The following is a 14,308-nucleotide window of genomic DNA, read 5'->3' as shown; positions in this document are numbered from 1 at the left end:
GCTCTATTTTTGAATGATGTGCTCAGTTACATGGTCACAAGACTCAGGGTAATTTCCAAAGGAGAAGAAAAGATTGGGCCTATGGTGAAAAGCGTTAGCATCCTAGCAAGGCTGCTCCATCCTCCTGATCTTTTACAGCTGTAAAGCCAGGATGTTTTAGAGGTGTGGATGTGCTAAAACGTCTCCCTGTTCCAACAGATTTATTACTGGGAAAGCGACGTCCAAAATGACACGGAGAAAGTGAAGGTCCTTTTCCTTCCGGAGACTACTGTCCGGCTCAAAAACCTGACCAGCCACACGCGGTACATGGTCTGCATTTCTGCCTTCAATGCAGCCGGGGATGGCCCGAGGAGCAGCCCCTCGCAGGGCAGGACACACCAGGCTGGTATGGGATCGCTTTTTTGCCTCAAAGCATGGACTTGGTGGTCACCAGCAAGTAACTGGGCAGCAGCTGGGGTGGTTGTCCAGGAGGACTGTACTGGTGTTTAGAGTTATCTTTAGATAGGACATTACATTATAATGGTTGTGGAGGGGGGAAAAAAGGGGATCAGAAAAGGCAATCGTGAGAAAGGGAACAGTGCAGTGGAAGCTAGAACAGGCAGGCAGAACGACTGATCCCTCTGCGAGCTGATCCAGAATGAAACTGTCTGTGGGTCTCTTTGCGGCCGCTGCTATCACATCTGAAAATCTAAACTTGTCTACAGAGCCTGGAAATTCCCCAAGCAGTCTTGTGAGAGAAGTGCTGAGATTTTTGCAATTCATCTTTTTTTTCTTTTTTTTTTTTTTTTTTTTAAGCCACACAGGCTGAGCTGTGCTGGATGTGACCGCAGTGGGAGCGCTCCAGCAGTGCAGCAGGCAGCACTGTTGTGGCTGGCCATGAGGAGGAAGCATGCACTTGATCCGTGTGCTCACTTAGTACCCTTTTGTCTGTCAGCCCTATAATTCTGCTACTCTTCTGAGGGAGTTAACTTGAGAAATCCCAGCATCTGCAGCACGTTTCCACCAGAAATGACAGGGGGATATCAAACATGTAAATGCTGCAAGTTTTCTGAAAATCAGCAGCTAGATAGAGAGTGAAGACAAACTTAGTGTCCCTGTGAGAGTCTTTTCCTTCTTTGTCATGTCTCCTTGCTTGCTTTTGAGATCCAATTTTGCAGTGGAGTGGGTGGTTTTCTTAGGAGAGGCTGTATTTATGATTGATTCTGGGAAATTTTGATCCAATTGGTAAATCCCATTCTTAGTTTGTGTCCTTTAGATTTAGTCTGGGAAAAAAAATGTTCTATAATACATATGTATATCAGATTCACTATGCCTGCTGCAACTCAATATATTTGTAATCCTTTCAGCACCCAGTGCTCCCAGCTTCTTGGCATTCTCTGAAATCACTTCCACGACACTCAACGTGTCTTGGGGCGAGCCGACAGCAGCGAATGGAGTCCTGCAGGGTTATCGAGTAGTCTATGAGCCTTTGGCTCCCGTCCAGGGTAAGAAAGACCTAAGATCATACATATTCATAGGAAAATGACAGAAATGCACTGAAGCATCTTTTATCTCTGCCCAATTTCCTACTTGCTCTCTGCCATTTTCCAAGAGAGGCCAGGTGGCAGAGGGTAAGTAAAACAATTCAGCTTTTGCCAAAACTATTCAGCAAACTGTAATATTGTGGAATATAGCTTTTGTCTGTCCTCTCTCATTTTCTTACACAAACTATATTCTGCATGATTTGAAAAGTCATTTTACTGCCATTGTTACCCAGTGTGGGAGAAGAGGAAACTCAGCCTAAGCGTGCCTGATTGTCTCCCCGTGTTGCACTATAAAATTGCTGAGTGGGCTCCATCCCAGAATAGTCGTCAGGCTCATTTGTGTTTCTGATCACATCATGTGTCACTTCTGTTATCGCAAAGATTGCCTGGGCATCAAATGTGTTAGTCATCACTGGTACCACTGCTACTTTTGACAGGGGAGAATAACTGTGATAGAGTTTTAGTCGTGTCTGTTTACACAGAGTTTTCAGGCAGCATTTTTAACCCAGCACTAGATTTAAGCTACACCACAACAATGTGGTGGCCACAAATGTTTCCTTCATTTGCCAGAACAGCAACAGAAAATAATTTGGCAATTTATCTGAAAACAAATGTAAATTAATTTCAAAGGTGAATTAGAAAAGATTGCAGTTTGGGGATGGTCTTATTAATATTTTTGTATTCCTGGTAGATTGCCAGTAGTTCAATAGTATGTCCAACTTTGGCAGTGTGACAGCACGGAGAGTAATTTCAGCCATTGCCAATCCATTTTGAACTCTTTTCCAAAGAAATGAGGATATCAACCACCAGTATTTGCTGCTTCTGTAAGGAATAAAGATCTATATTGTCTGAATATCCATGTCTCGTGCACTGAGAAAATTATACTCAGGAATGAAAACATGAGAATAAAAGCACTTTCAGCCTTTATGGCTGGCAGATCCAAGCACAAAGAGCTAATGCGGAAAGCATTTCTAATTTTGACCAAGAAATGTGCACAGGGTATGCAGGAGGTTCAGGCTCTGTGGACATTTTCTGCCTTAGATTCATTCTTACACAATATTTAAGAATACATTTTTTTCCCTGAAAGTATGGAAGTGTCAGGTCATATTTTCTCTAAATGCGTTTGATTTAACCTCTTCAGAATCTTTGTTTTCTTTTCTTCTGCCCACCTCTGCCTGTGCTCTTTCTGACTCTGCATTGTCTCCTCTTCCCCTGTAGAAGATTTCTGGGGCGAGCAAGGAGGTTATAGAGGGTTTTTCCTTCAATTCTAAATTTTTGCCTACATTTATTCTCCAGTTTCTACCCATTTACTCTTGTGCCAACATTTTTCTTTCATCAAACATTTATTCTCCCTCTGTGGTAAGTAATCCCTCCCTCAAAGCCATCATTTTGCTTGGAAAGATAGAAAACCCATGCTCATTTATTTAGGGGGCAAGGCAAAGCCAAATTCACTGAAGATGGAGCACACAGTGGTGCTGAATGCCACCAGGCAGCAGGGCTTGTGGGCTACCACCTGCCAGATCCCCACATCCTGCAGGGTCCTCCCAGCCCCAGGTCTCATGTTCTGCACTACAGTAAAACACCCAGACCAGACCATTTTCCTGTATCTTTTGACTTTTCTCCCATCTGTGGTTCTTGGCTGAGCCTCTTTGCCATTGTGACACCTCCTGCTTTCTTGCTCATGAGCCACCAAGTAAAACCTGCACGTTTTGCAAAACTTTCAAACAGTGATCTGTCCTGTAGTGCAGTCTTCTCCCTGTTTGACCTTTTATTGTTTAAGCTTTACAGTGTTATGTTTTACACCATAATAGACAACAAAATTGCCCTGGAGCCTTTTTTTAACAGTTCCTTCTTTTTTTTCAGAACGTTACTTTGAAATGACAAATGCTTCATGATTTGTCTCTGAGAAATGAAATAGTACACCTAGGGAAGGAAGGAGCACTTTTACTGCTTCCTTGTTAACTGAGGAAAGATTCTCAGAATTATAAATTGTCTGGAAGAAAACTTTGAACAGAAATCACTTGGACATTATTCTTTATTTAACTGATAAAAACTGAAAGAGGCACCTTGATTTGCATAAAATAAGCATTCAGATTGAAACACTTCTTCATTCTGTATTTTTTCTGGAGAGGAAACTAGCAGACAGCTTTCTCAAGTGGGAAAAATATTTTTCCACTTCGTATCTTTTTGGTTTGAAATGTTACGTACATCTACAGGACCAAAAAATGCCAAAAGGGCTCTGTTAATTCAAATGTTTTTTGTTTTGTAAAATACTTCATGTATCAAATTATTCCTATTAACTTAGTTTTAGAAAATATCAGCAAGAACTATAGTTTAAATCATCCATGCAAGAAAAATTCTTAAAGAGTGAGGAAGAGTGAAACATAAGTCATGACTTTAGCCTTGTTCAAATTAGTAGTGCTTTAACTGCATCCCCTTTTGCAGTGGTATTTATACCCAGAAGTTACCTGTGAGATATTTGTCCCTCATTCTGCATTCACTTGGTAATGGTGGAAGCCAGGACAAGAACAAAGGGAAGACCATCCTCCCTTACGTCCTCCTCCAAGGCAGCATTGCAAGTTACTTGGCAAAGAAAGAGCAGAGAAATGCTTGCATAGGAAGCAATCTGCAACGCTGCAGTCCTCCTCATTTACCTCTTCCCTTCTTCCCAGAGTAATTAGTGAAGTTGCATGTAGTCTCTTGGTAATTTCCCAGTTGTGTTGTAAGTTTTTTTTCTTGTCAGTACCCACTTATCAAGCTTAAACTCTAATTATACTTATCAGTGCTGAAAATTGGCTATTATCACTACTTAAACTCCTTCTAATTGTAAGAAATACTTTCTTAGCAAACGGTTAGATAATTTTACTTACCAACTAGATGTAATAAGCTAATTTTTTCTTTCCTTTTTTTTTTTATCACTGCAACCTTCTCTTATTTTTCATCTTTGTGGCTACTTCAGGGGTCAGTAAGGTGGTGACTGTGGACATAAAAGGGAACTGGCAACGCTGGCTGAAGGTCCGAGATCTCACCAAGGGCATGACCTATTTATTCAGAGTGCAAGCCCGAACCATTGCCTATGGACCTGAACTGCAAGCCAATGTCACAGCTGGGCCAGCAGAAGGTAAGTGGAACCATAAAAGCATGTCATGAGCTAGATAAGTTATGCAAACGCAGTGCAGCAGCAGGAAATAAAGCACTTGGGGCTTAACATGGATTTCTAAGCCAAGGAGAAGTTGAGTCACAAGAGCTCAGGGCATGATTCAGTGGGTTTCACAACTACCCATGAAAAACACATCTCCTTTTTTTTTCTGAAATCTAAAAGACTGATGTGAATAAACAAAACAGCGTGAATAAATCATAGCGCAAACTAGCCACCCAGGGAATTCAAAGCTATAGCCAGACAGCGTGGTTCATAATTCTGGTTGTAGTGCTATGCTTTGGAGTCAGAACTAGAATAATTCTGCCTAAACCAGCAGAGGTTCCTGGATGTAAAATCAGGAAGAATTTACAATTGTTTCCTCCTAATACTTTGGCTTGTGCACAGGGAGATGTCTGCAGATATCCTGATATGCCAAGAGGAGGCTGAAATTCAGCATTCTCTGCTTGATACAGTGTGTGTACCAAAACAGTCGGTTCTCCTATTTGATCAGTGATACCAGATAGTCTAACAGGGTAAAATCCCTCAAATTATATTGTTTTTTTTTCTTAACAGGCACATCTGTAAAACCTAGCCATTGCTGTTTGTAACTGGTGGGACTAGAACCAGTACAAAAATTAGGCCAGTAGCCTATTGAGCTGTTTTATATTGTATGTGTGTTGACCAATATTTCTGGATTATTTTTTTCCTTTGTCACTAGAAGAAATGAATAATACCACACTGTGTCTCTGATACCACCCACATTTGCCATGTCATTTCATCCTTCAGGGTCTCCTGGCTCCCCTCAGGAAATTCTGGTGACAAAATCTGCTTCTGGGCTGACGCTACAATGGACTGAAGGAGATTCGGGAGAAAAACCCACAACCGGGTACATTATAGAGGCACGGCCCTCAGGTAAGCCATGGGAAACATGGACAGCTTGGTGTTTTGAGTTCCCTTCCTTTGGTCCATGCTGAAACCTATCCTTCAGTGGAGGGATTGTTTGTCGTCCCAGTAAGCTGCTGGGATTTTGTGAGAGAAAACCATCACCACCCAGTATTAAGCCTTTGCTAATTTATTCCATGGTTTACCAGATTTTATCCTGTTTAGGAATAGTCACAGAAAATTACCCTAAGAGCTCTAGTTTCCACTGTGCCACATCACTGGTAAATCATCCAACTGATGAACCAATAGAGTTAATAATTAAAACTCATTTAAATGCTTACAGCATCTCTCATGCACAAGGACCTTTAAATACTTGCAAACTGTGTTTTGAGGACCACAGATAAAGATCTATCCTTCGGCAGCAGAACTCAGCAGCTAATCACCATTAATAGCAGGGCCAGAACTGAAGCAGCATGCACACATGGCTTCCCCTGTTTGTTCTGCTGGGAGGGCATAAGTGGGTGAGAGGAGTCCCCTCATCACCGTGTGTTGGGTTTTTTTTGGTGCTTTCCCAGAGCTCCTGTGCTTCTGGCATTTGCATTTTACTGAAGCTGCTTTCTGCTTTTTCCCCAAATATTTTCCCAGTTGGAGAAGATCATATTAAATTTAGGTGTGCTCTCCAGCTTGTTTGCAGCCTCTCCTAGTTTGGTACCCCTTGCATATTTACTAAGCACACACTTTCTGGTAGCCAAGTCATTAACAAAAACAGTGAATGCTGCCAGACCCCTGTTTAATCTCACTTGATAAATTCCCTCCACTCTGACAGGGAATGCTGATAACCGTTCTCCAAGTACAGTTTTCAGCCGTTGATGCATCTACCAGATACTTGTTTCATGTAGGCCGTGTTTGAATGTCATGATGTCAAAAGCTTTGCTGAAGTCAGGATAGATGATGTCTGTTCTTTCTCCTCTATTGACAAGGTCTGCTACCCTGTCACAGGAGGAAATTAGACATGATTTATACTTGACATATCCATGTTGGCTGCTTGTTCTTTCCTTTTTTTTACTTCTAGGTGCCTACACATTGCTTGATTATATATTGATTAAGTGAATGCTTATCTGTTTGACTATATAAAGGATCCTAACTGTTTCTTGGATGTGTCTTAAATGTAAGGTTGTATTTAAACCCAACAATTTTAATTGCATTTAACCAGACCAGTAACAAAATCAACAAATTCTGGTCATCACTGAAGCTGCAAATGAGCAAAATCATAGTTGCCTTTGATAGGGCCACTGCAGAGCAAGTTCTAACATTTCTTCTTAATTTTTGTCATTTAACATAATTTTTTTTCAAAAACAAATTGAAGGAAAATGTGTGCATTTTCAAAGCACTGGAGTTCCCCAGAGTGATCAAGAGTTTTTTGAATTAGAAGCATGACACCCAGTGCTTACATTTGCTTTACATCAGCTTATTGGCTCTGTCTTTATCTCCGTGTATGCAGAAAATACCCTCTCTCATTTGAATAACGCTGTTTACAGGTAAAAACGTTAACAGGTAAAGTTAAAACAAAACCCTTCACTGAGGCTTTCTTACCAGCTTACATTTCCCCAAACACAATTTTTAGAGTAAATTTGTTTTGGGGGGAAACCTGTACCATATGTACAGATTGTTTGCAGCTTAAAATTCAACTTGTGAGTTGCAGCACTGCAAACTGATTGGATGTTTCTGGGGTTGTCTCACCTTTGGATGTGCACCAACACTTTACAGTTCATGGTTAACGATGTAGGATTTGTGGTCCACTCGTTTTGAGTAGAAAGAAAATAGTCCTTCCAAAGCAGGTCTGAGCTGCATTAACCCTGGGTCATTCCAGCTGGCCCCACTCCACTGATCTTGGAAACACACAGAAGAGGTCTTATTCTCCTGCTCTTGCAACCTGACTGTTGAGGCATTTAATTCCTCCTCAGATTATTTTAATCCTATTCATGCTGCTGTACCAAATGAACTAGCCATTTGTATGCTGGATTCTCACCCTTAGTTCTGGTTGCAGCTGTAGAAAGCGTGAAATGTGATCCAAGAGAGGAGACGAACTAATTGGAGCACTTGCTTATTTCACGCAAGTGTCGGCTTCCTTTCAGTACCACTTTTCTTCCTCATCTCTGCATGGAGGAGTTTGAAATCTGAATTATGAGCTTAACAAAGACAGAGAACTAATTCCTCCTGTCAGGTCTGGCCATTCAGAGCCGTTTGTGTTTTAATATAATTCTAAGAATTTGCTTCTGCATGTTGATTTATATGGGTAGTAGAGCATGGTTTGGAGCAACCTTTATTTTTAAGTACTTGTTGTCCAAGAGAAGAGCAGTTGACTTGTGCCCTTCACATAAAATCAAGGAAGGAGAAGATATTCATCCTTCCGAGATCAAAAAAGGGGCATTGAACAGACAGATGAAAAGCTTTAGCTTGTTGCCAATATTCAAATGCAATACCACTACCTTAGTATTTCACATCTCAAGTGTCATCTATTATAGGCCTCATTACCCCAAACGTTAAATGCTGTATCATCTCATTTTCCCTGCTGTAGCTCCCTGCCAAGGCTCTTCCATCAGAGTAAGAGGGTGGCTTTCTGTCATAAATGGCAAGCCCCTACCCCCTTTTGTCACTTCCCTTAGAATTTTTCAGTGCCCTGCTGTGTTTCACAGGGCTCTAGCCGTCCTGCTGCGTTTAGCAGTGGTGGCAGCAGGCAGCTGAGATTGTTCATTTGATCTGCCCGTTTCTCCCTCGGATTTATGGAAGGTGACCAGACTGACTACCTCTTGTGCATTTTGAATATACTCAGACACCAGCATGGAGCAGGCAAACCAATATTTTTTCCAGAGTGATCTGTGCTAGAGGAAGACAGTACAGAAACAGAACTGTTTTTCTTTTCCTTCAGCTCCTCTGTCCCTGGAGAAATGGATTCCAGTTTAGCTTCTTGTGCATTACAAGAAATGCAATTAAGCAGCCTCTGTCGCTGCCATAGTAAGCACTCCCCAGACATCGACTAGCCTGGCTAAGAAATGGGTATTAGATCATGTCCTTTGTTTCGATGTGCAGAGCAAAAGACAGAAATGGCACATCAATAAAGTTCCCAGCACTGTTGGTGGGCGTGGAGAAAGGTGGGTCTGCCCCTCTTTTCCCCACTGTGTGCCATCTCCAAGGCTCCTCTCTCTGTACTGTGCTTTAATGGCAGCTGCGTGGCCTGTAAAGCGTTGAGCAGGCCCACTCGGGCTTTCCTTCCCAATTATCCCCTATTCACAAAGCAGGTGTTTCTGCACAGTGTCCTAGGGACCCCCTCTGCCAGGAGGACACATGCATGTGTAGGCCTTCACGCACGTATTGGCCTGCTACGGTCGTCTCGAGCTGTGGGACAGCTGAGCAGATGCTCAGTCAATCTGTTTTACAGCTGGTGGCATCTCGGGAAAGCCTCTGACCCAAGATACGACTGCAGAGGTTTCCTCTTGTGCTTCCTCTCTCCCCACCATGTGTTTTGGGTTTTGTTTGTTTGCTTTTCCCCAAGTAGGGAATGACTTCGGGCCAGTGGGAGCTAATTGCAGCTTAATATGTTTCCAATAATAACACTTCTAGCGCTCTGGCTGGCATGAATAGGCTGGTTAGGCCTCAGATAAGCTACAAATCATATGCTCAGGATGTAGACAAGTCAGAATAGTGTTTTCTTTTGTTCCCTCAGCTGATCAGTTCCATGAAGGCGGCAGACGTTTTGGGGAAGAACTTGTCTGTTTGGAGTGAGGATTGTCTTTCCCATAAATGCTGGTTTTCGCTTCCCACACCCCAAGGGCAGATCTCACTTCAGTTTTCTTTCTGGTGTCTTGAGTAATGTTTTCATGTTTTCTTCCTTTTCTATTTATTTTTAAACAAATGAGGGAGTGCAGTGTCAAACATGGACTCAAACCAGCAAAAGTCAGTAAATTCAAAGTGAAGGGTGCAGCTGCATTGCCAGCATCTGCCATGGGGCCTTTGGTTCGCTTCTGCTTGCAAACAACATGCTGAGGCTGACAGTTTGTCAGCCTTCACTTCCCATTCTTGTCCTTTCGTTAGTTTGCATGATAATCCAGCCCTCTAACAAATGCATCCCCATTTTAATTTTTCCCTCTGTAGGAGGAATGCTACTCGCATTCAGCTGGTCCTTAACTCTCAGCTGCTTCTCCCCTCATAAACCACCTAATGCGTAATTAGGAGAAAGTTTTACAGCACAGCCCTCCTCTTTCTCCAAGGGGGAAGGCTGGTGTTTAAGACCCAAATAACTGACAGCTTTCCATCTTCCTGGCTGCAGCACTACAGTCGTTTGTTAGCAGCTGGAGTTAGCAGAGCCAGGAGCCCTCGTAGCTTCGTGACAGTTTTATTTGGCCCCCGATTAATTGCTGGTGAAAACAGACAGGCCTGTGGGTGCTGTGCCTGGGCTACACCTCACCAGGGTGGTGAGTTGCCTGCACAGGAGGATGTCCAGGGCACACTGGACTCATGGTAGGTTGGAGATGGTTGTGACTTCTCTCGTAATTTAGGTCTTCTCCCCATGCATTGTTAAGAGGCTGAGAGCCCACTGAAAGACTATGTGAAATACAGAAGGGTACAGATGTTACTGCTCACAAAGGCTTCTGCTCCAATACAAGTGCAATGCCAGCTGTGCTGCGTGGCACAGGACATGAACCAGGAGCTGACTGGGGCTGGCTGAGTCTTGTACCTCCTTGCAGGTGTCCAGCATTGCAAACTTGGCTTATCTTGATAGTTTCCTTGGGTTAATACTCAGCTGATATCCCAACCATGGCATGCACATCCTTCCTCCCCAAACTTGAGTGGAAAATGATGTGTACAGTATACTAATGATTTTCTACTGAACTTAAAGGCCAATCTTTGCTATCACAGGTGACCTTCTAATGAATTCTATCTCAGCTGAACTTCTAACATTTAGAGCAAACCTAGTTTTAAGGGATGGGGGAAGAGATGTGGTGGATGAATTCACAAGTCTTTGTTCAATATTTAATTACAGAGCTCAGTACTGAAATAAAATGCTTTTTTAGTTTGGATATATCTGACTGCAATCTCTGTCTACAAAGAGAGGCCTGAATATTCCAGATGGAGATGAGATAAACTGAAGCTCTGTAATTAAAAACCTTATTGGCCAGAGCTGGGGAAGCTGCAAACTACCCTGCGCATAACATTTGCTTGGTGTCAGCAATGGGGGAGTCATAAGGATGTCCCCGTCTTTCCAGAGCATTGCTGAGTCCCAGTGAGGCAGGAATCCCCCCGAAAAAAGCATCCACCAGCAGCCGTCGTTGCCTCACACCATCATCACAATAGCCAAGGGGACAGGGAGGTAGAAATGTCACACTAGCTTCTCAAGGGTAGTTTTACCAAGTTATTGCAAGCTTTACCAAGTGGTTAAATTTACACTTCCTTGGTCTGTTTGATGTTCTGCACTGTGCACCCTGATAGGTTTGAGAAAATGAGCAAGGAAGTGTGTGTGTGTACAGTTGTGTTTGTGACAATGAGCGTTGAACATTTCATTTCTACTGTTGCCTTTTCTTCCATCATTTAAGCGTCTTTCAATGCAAACAAATTGCTTTTCAGACAATTCACAATGGGCTCAAATTCTCTTATTGCTGTTTACAAATGTGTTTATGAAAGCTCAGGCAATTCTAGCAATTATGGCAATATTTTATAGTCTGAGATGCTTCTTCTTAGTATTGGTGGTTGCAACAATCCAACTTTGAAAATGCATCCCTCACTCCACCCTTTTCGGAGAAACTAAATCCCAAACCCCCTTTTTATTACATTGTAAGTTTACGTGGTAGAAATAATCTAGCCATCTATTGCCCTGTAAAAGGGAAGTCAATATTTTATCTCTTGTTTTATAGCCATTGTAATATCCAACTAATACATAACAATGGTACATTATGATAACTTCATTATACTCTGATCATGCTGGTGAATAATGTATTGGTCTGAATTTTAAGCATGACAGAAAAATTACCTATTTTTATTGTTCTTCAGTATTTCTCAATGTAGCTGGAACAATAACATTTCAGCTTGCTTTTTGCATCCACTGAGACTGCCAAAGCTCATGATCAGAAAAGATGTAGTTTGGGGGCTGTTAGTCAATGTGTGCGTTGCTAGACGTGCAGCACGTTACAAATTACAGAGCCAATATTTACTGGTGCCAAAGTTAAAATATTCACATGGAAATGCACCTGCAGTGTTAATCAATCCATCTTTGCTTTTGTTCCCTGTTGCACAGAAAGTAGGCAGAGGGCCAAATTTTGCTCTGTTACACCAGCACAGTTTCAGAATTGCTGCAGTGACTTCAATTAGTTTACACGCAGGTAAACGCAAAGCAAACGAGAACTGATTCTGGCCTTCCATTGTCACAGCAGCAGAAGTCGCTAAGGGTGGTGCTGCTGGCTCCAGCTTTATTGTTACCTTGATAACACCTCAAGCTACAGAAGTCATGCTGATGCTTGAGTCTCACAGTGCAGAGGGCTTTCTTTCAAAGCAGGCAGCTCCTGCGCTGCAATAGTATCTGTGCAGAGGTTATCACTGTACTTCTATTGCTGTGGGACATACAGAGAAAAATAGGCATTACTTGAACAGCTTTGATAACTAAAAGTAAAAGCCTGATCAGGTCAGATCCTTAAGAGCTGTACTGGCTTAAGCTAGCTGAGAGTTTGGCACCTTGTGTAGACAGCCATTTTGTCAGTGGCAAAAAAAAAAAAAAAAAAGTGCTGGGCACCGGTTGTTATAGAAAAGCAGTCTGTTTAGATTAATGTTTGATTCCTGCACTCAAAATTATTGACTGGCATCTTTAATTATAGTTGGTTTTGTTCTTACTGGTAACAGCATCCATCTTGTTGAAAGTCCTTTCCATTGAAGTCAAGTGAATATAAGATTACGCATATGGATCAGGGACCGGAACGGTGCCTCGTCAGGATGCACATCAGGATAAATGTCAGTAAGGCTGTTGAGAATCGAGATTACCCTACTGAAACACTCTCATCAGTTATGCAGAAGGCATTGTGTTTCCAGCAACTTTTAGAGCTTTATAATACAAACAAAAACTCGTTCCTGCTTAAAAATGCATGGCACAGAAGTGCAGTGCCTGCTGCCTCTCTCTGTGGGCTGTGCCATGCTGCAGACCAGTCCATGCAAAAGGATGTCTCTATATTGATATTGTGAAGCAAGCAGCACGCCAGTGGCACCAGTCCACCAGGCACCAGTTCATGCAAGGCCACAGTGCTTCCTGCCAAGACCCAAATCTGACATTAGTCTGCAAACCTAACCTATGCACTGGGATAGTGAAGTCAGTTTTGCAATGTAAAAAGTAGGCAAATCCTTTGCAGTTAGGACTCATTAAAATACCAGGTTGTTGTGGGCTTAGTTGCTCTGTCAAATAACGGGCATGCAGATGCAGCAACCATACCTGGTCAGGAGGGACCCAGATGGCTGGCAGCTGCTCTAGCCAGCTTAGGTCACCATGGGTGCTGCTGCAGATTTTAGCAGAGAACTCTTCCATCTGGGCTGTTGTAAGACCCCTGTCACGAGTAAATCCTTTTACAGATGGGGTCTTGCAGGGCAATCTGACATCTGTGTGTATCACTGAGCAGCCTTCAGGTAAGCATGTCCACTGCCTGCGGTTAAAGCACACAATTAATGACAATTATTTTCCACGAGCAGAAGGAAGTGCCAAGTCACACAGTTAATGCTGTTCCTCTCCTTGCTGCTTTCCCAGATGAAGGACTGTGGGACATGTTTGTGAAGGACATCCCTCGCAGCGCTACCTCCTACACAGTCAGCCTGGACAGACTCAAGCAGGGTGTGACCTATGAATTTCGGGTGGTGGCTGTCAATGAAATTGGCTATGGAGAACCAAGTGTTCCCTCTGTGGCAGTATCAGGTAATCAAGCTTTTTGTTACCTTTTCCAATGGAATTAGTGGGAGTGGAGGAGAAAAAATAATGAAGTTTCTGTTGTTACAATAAATCATCAAGACCAGCTTGTTTTCACTTATTTTAAGACAAAAGCAGAGTGAATCAAGGCTTGTTATTACAGTATACTTTACTCTCAAGGGGAAAAATAGTCATGTGCCATTTTTAAGCTTGACAAACTTCTCAGGAAGTTTGTGAGTGTTTACATATATGATTTCTTGCCTAAGACTAATTTATAAAGTCCACAGTGTGTTTGCTTTTTCTTCTTCCTCCTCTCCTAGTCTGTTGTTTTGTTTACTCTCCTTTCTTCTCTGTTCCCAAGGTTCTGTGATAAGCAATTTCTGTGTTGTTTTGTATTTAGCTCTCAAGAATGTAGAATTATAGTTTCCCCAAATTATTCATGATATCCTCTGTGCTGGTAATTCCAGCATATTGTGATACCTCCAGCCTCCATCACAACAGCTTGCTGGTGGTGCTCACGGACTCTTTCCACCCACCTGCTCTGTTGTGGTTATTCCTGGTAAAGAGGGCTATGTGAGCATGCTTCCAGGGTCCCTTTGACCAGCACTCTGATTTCTTGAAGGAGCTTCTATACCTTGAAAAGCAAATTCCACTCAGCTTGCCATGTTTGGACAGTTCAAGTTCGATGGCTTCTTCTGAAGTGGGAAGCTCACCCTTGTAAAAGTTTTTCTCAGTTCTCCTGTTACCCTTGCAGAGAGGGTTGTGCTCCAGGTTGCTTTTGAGCAACAGGTCTCATCCTTGCTGTGTCAGCAAAGACAGACGAGGAATAAA

General features: G+C 42.5%; 1 protein-coding gene across 5 annotated transcripts in view; it reads left to right on the top strand.

The window, feature by feature from the left end:
* SDK1 (sidekick cell adhesion molecule 1) overlaps positions 1 to 14,308 on the top strand; it is a 398,013-nt gene that overhangs the window by 366,397 nt on the left and 17,308 nt on the right. For all 5 annotated transcript variants that reach the window (XM_084536274.1, XM_084536275.1, XM_084536278.1 and 2 more), the window contains 5 exons: positions 199 to 385; positions 1,347 to 1,484; positions 4,483 to 4,644; positions 5,449 to 5,574; positions 13,322 to 13,486. In XM_084536274.1, the coding sequence (XP_084392400.1) occupies positions 199 to 385; positions 1,347 to 1,484; positions 4,483 to 4,644; positions 5,449 to 5,574; positions 13,322 to 13,486 (778 nt within the window). The remainder of the gene's footprint in view (positions 1 to 198; positions 386 to 1,346; positions 1,485 to 4,482; positions 4,645 to 5,448; positions 5,575 to 13,321; positions 13,487 to 14,308) is intronic.

Source organism: Aythya ferina, assembly GCF_964211825.1.
Source record: "Aythya ferina genome assembly, chromosome: 15".
In the NCBI taxonomy this organism is placed as follows: domain Eukaryota; kingdom Metazoa; phylum Chordata; class Aves; order Anseriformes; family Anatidae; genus Aythya; species Aythya ferina.
This window is presented reverse-complemented; position numbering and strand designations above follow the sequence as displayed.